General features: G+C 36.8%; 1 protein-coding gene across 1 annotated transcript; it reads right to left on the bottom strand.

The window, feature by feature from the left end:
- Nucleotides 1-1,015: 1,015 nt before the first annotated feature.
- Nucleotides 1,016-2,789, bottom strand: LOC133284591 (ethylene-responsive transcription factor ERF053). The gene has a single exon (XM_061481650.1). The coding sequence runs from the start codon at nt 2,721-2,723 to the stop codon at nt 1,392-1,394; it is 1,332 nt and encodes a 443-aa protein (XP_061337634.1). The 5' UTR covers nt 2,724-2,789; the 3' UTR covers nt 1,016-1,391.
- Between the last annotated feature and the right edge of the window lie 1,463 nt (nt 2,790-4,252).

The following is a 4,252-nucleotide window of genomic DNA, read 5'->3' as shown; positions in this document are numbered from 1 at the left end:
CAGGTGTAAATATAGAATGGTTAATAGACCCATGTGATCATTTTTGAGTTCAAAGTGGGATTAATTGTTAAATACTTTTTTAAAAATGAAAAAAAAATTGATAATTTTTTTAGAAGAAAATTAGTATATACATTAATATTAAGGGGAAATGGTTTGTCATGTTATATGATAACAAATTAATTTTTCTACACACAATTCAAGTTGGGTTTCATTTTTGATTTTTTTCTCACTCCACTATTTAATGAAACCCACATATATAATGAGTGTGTAAGAAAATGATTTGTTATCATGTAACATGATAAAAACAAAACCCTAATATTAAATACTAGGACTAGTGAGTAGTGTCATGCCAGATATTTTTCCCGTTGGCAACTCATTTAAGTACTAGTCAGTGCGGCTTAAGTTGACCTCTCAACAGCTAGCAAGATGAAAAATTAATGCACGAGAATTATTTTATCATCTATCTCAAACCCCACTATTAAATCAAGCATAGTTATGCTAAATATATTGCGTGCTGAAACGTCTGGGAACTATAAATTCAAATTGCTTCCCAAAGACGGTGGTGATCTTGGTATAGATATTTGTTAGTCAAAATTATCTGCTTTGAATATCAGAGTAGGGAACCAAGACTTAGACGTGACGTTGAACGCGAATTTAAACATTTTGCCTCTTTGTTAAGTTTAATTTTTTGATTGGCCATGAGAGTATAGCCTTCAGTTAATGACAAAACAATAAAAAGGTGAAAGGTGGACCATAAGAAAAGTATGATAATTACAATGACATTAATATACATGCTGTGATACTGCAAATGGATATTTAATTTAACAACTAGAAAGGATACATAAACATGACAACGTACACAAACTACAAATGAAGTAATATAAATCCATCCTTGGGAGCTGAAAAATATAGCTCATAAAGGATGGAACAACCAAGAAGGAAATCACAAAACTGTTTCCTTCTTACCCTGGTCATATGCTAATCTACCTTATTACTACATAAATAAAAGTGCAACAAAGTACTAAGAAAGAGTAAAGAAAAAAAAAGAAAAGAGAAAAAGGTTGAAGGAACATAGGTAAAGAGTAAGACCCATGAAGGAAGTATGAGCCGAAATGCTGAAAGGCCCAGAAATATAAGGAGCCTTGTTACAGCAGAAAGTTTCAAATGTTTAGAGAAGAAGTTGAAGGAAAGATGGTGAAGAAATAATCATGGATCCAAGTTTTCACAGGTTGTTTTGGTGAAAATATCTGCAACCAGTGAGAACATAAGAAGCCTGAATTTGAAAAGGTGAATCTGCAACCAGGAGGAAAAAGAAGCAACCTGGGGATATCTAAAGTAGAGAGACAGAGAAAAAGAGATCCTGTCATGTTTTGAAGAAGAAAAAGTTCAATTCAATCCTGATCATTCCAGAAGAAAGGCCTAATGGAAGAACCTGGTTCCATGTTATGTTCTTGTCTCTGAGCATCATAAGCATTAGTATCTTGTTGTTGATCTGAATTGACAAAAGGAATGTGTGACTGCAAAAGAAGGTTATTGGTAGTGTCCAAATCATCCCACACAGGACTACCTGGACCCCAAGCAGCTGGAATAGCATTGAACCATGCTGACATTTCACTCCAAACCAATTCCTGTGAAACTCCTTCAACTACTTCAGAACCTGCAGCAGCTGCATGAACCTCATCACTCACAGTAGTAGCATCACTCGATCCAATTCCTGAATCATTCTCAGCAGACTCTTCTGTTGGTGGTTCAGGAACAAGTTCAGGCTGTTTTGTAGTGCTGTGAGATGGAGAACAAGCAGAAGCAGAAGCAGAAGCAGAAGAAGTTGTTGTTGTTGGAGCTGGTGAAGAAGAAGGTGGTTTATCCTTGTTAAGAAAGAGCTCAGGGAAATTGAGTCTAGCATTCTCTCCTCTCAACTTAAAAGCCTCACGGTCATAGGCCATAGCAGCATCTTCTGCTGTGTCAAATGTGCCTAGCCAGAGACGAGTTCTGTTTCGAGGTAGACGAATTTCAGCAACCCATTTTCCCCAATGGCGTTGCCTCACTCCTCTGTAGAGCTTTGTAGTGTTATAAGGCTGAGATTGTGGCCTAAACAATGGCCTACCATCTGGTCCCAACCTGTTGTTGTTCATTAACATCATTTTTCCTCTTGGACTTAGATTCAGTGCTTCACCCCAATACTGAAGAAGCTGATGGTGATGTTGTTGTTGTTGTTGTTGCTGTAGAAATGCATAATCTCGGGCTAAGGTTGGTGGGTATGCAATGTTTTGTTGTTGGGATCCAAAAGATATCATCTGTTGGTTCTGTTGGTGCTGGTTTTGTGATGGCTGAATTGGTGGACGAAACAAAGGCAAATTGGTGGTTCCAAATTGGTTTGGGAACTGCATGGGGTGTTGGGAAGAATCAAAAGCAAAAGGAAACATGATTCTTGAAGAGGATGAAGGAGAAGGACACACATTGAGAGGTGAAGTTGTAGGAAGAGGAATAGAGGATAATTGGTTTGGGTTTTCACGTTCAGGGCTACGAAGCTTCTTGAGAGGCCTATTATGTAACATGGAAGCGTCATCAAAAACTGGCTTCCATTGGCGTCTCTGAAAGCTTGAATCGTTACCCTTTCCCTTTTCAATCTCCCAATCTTGGCTTTCACCCATATTTTTCACCTTGTGAGTGTCATCATCATCAACACACTTGATGAATTTGCCACTGTTCTTAGCTGAAGCCATGAGCACCAATAACTCTCCGCTCGCTCTCTCTCAAGCTATAAAAAAAAAAAAGAGCTTTTTTGAGGTATGCACACGCAGAAATGATGAGATGGGTATGTGTTAATGAAGAGAGATTCGAATCAAGATGAACCCAGATCCAGATTTGGTCAGAGAATAAAAAAAAGACCAAATTTTTGGAGTCAGGGTTATATGTTCATACGAAGCTGATCCGATCAAGTCAAAAACAGAATCGGATGCAAAAGCTCTTCACTTTGTAGCTACCCATCTCAAATATCTTGTGTACAGAAATCAGAAAATCAAGGGAGAGTGAGAGAGAGCGAGCGGGAATTAAAACCCACTTGGTTTTCGATGCTATTATTCTTTGTTGTTGTAAGCGTGGCTTTTTCTTGTGTGCCAATTTGTGAGCCTAGAGACTCAGATGGTGAAAGCAGGGGAGATTTTCTTTTGTGTGAGAGACAAAATGGTGATTTTGTTTGGAGAGAGTTTTATATGAAAGGGGTTTAAATACAACTTTTTAATCTGAATTAAAGAAGCAAAGACTTGGAAAGAACTCATTGATTGGCTACACTTAGGGGCCCACACGCTTCTGTCTTTGCTTCAACACCAATCTCCTTTCTTTCAAGCCCAACCACCTTTGGTCACATTTTAGTCACGCACTTTCAGATTTTATGTATCTTTTACCCTTAACTTTCCACATGGTGCAACAAAGAGGTAACAGTTATGTAACTGTTTGCTGTCCGTACATGATGTGTTGGCTAGCAACATTATTAATTAGATATTTTCTCTGACCTCTCCAATGTCTTCACTGGGACTGCGCAGGCTAAGTAATATCCATTTTTTTCCTAATGAACAATGTGGTTGGTGGTGGTTCATGCCATTATGGCCAAAATTTATTAAAAAAATTATAGGTTTTAATTTTCGATTTTTTTTTTCATGATATAGACACATTTTGTATGGGGTTCATATCTATTAAAAAAATAAATAAAAGAAAATGTTTTCCCAAAAACTATTACCTATTTTTGGTGGAAGATATCTAAGCATATAAATAAAGTGTATATGGTGAAGTATTTTCCATTTCAGGCGAAAGACAGATAAGAGTGTTGATTCTAGCAGCGCACACAGTATCAGAATTTTCATCTGAACCATGGTTTGCTCCTACTCAACCCCAAAGATACAATAATTAAACTACTCTTACCAAATTCTATTAAATTAATTGACAAGGCCTTTAACACAAGTGCTTGTCAGTTTTTTCAAATCACTTATAGCTAGCTAGCAAATACAATAGTAGTACATTATCATTTTTTTAATCTTTCCATCATTATCAAGATGATTAAAGAAGATTAATAAGGTCGCTTAGTGATTGGTTAGGAGTTTACTTAAACATAACTACTACAATCACATTAAATCAAATCAAGTCAAAAATATTTATGAACATTGGTTAATAACATGGTTAATAAATTGCATGAAGCATGTTGTTTCGTCTATCCTTCCACACCACCTTAGGAGTGGAGCAAAGTGTTGAGATATTC

Source organism: Gastrolobium bilobum, unplaced genomic scaffold, assembly GCF_033153095.1.
Source record: "Gastrolobium bilobum isolate Gb01-03AN ecotype WA unplaced genomic scaffold, APGP_CSIRO_Gbil_v1 utg21709, whole genome shotgun sequence".
NCBI classification, from domain to species: domain Eukaryota; kingdom Viridiplantae; phylum Streptophyta; class Magnoliopsida; order Fabales; family Fabaceae; genus Gastrolobium; species Gastrolobium bilobum.
This window is presented reverse-complemented; position numbering and strand designations above follow the sequence as displayed.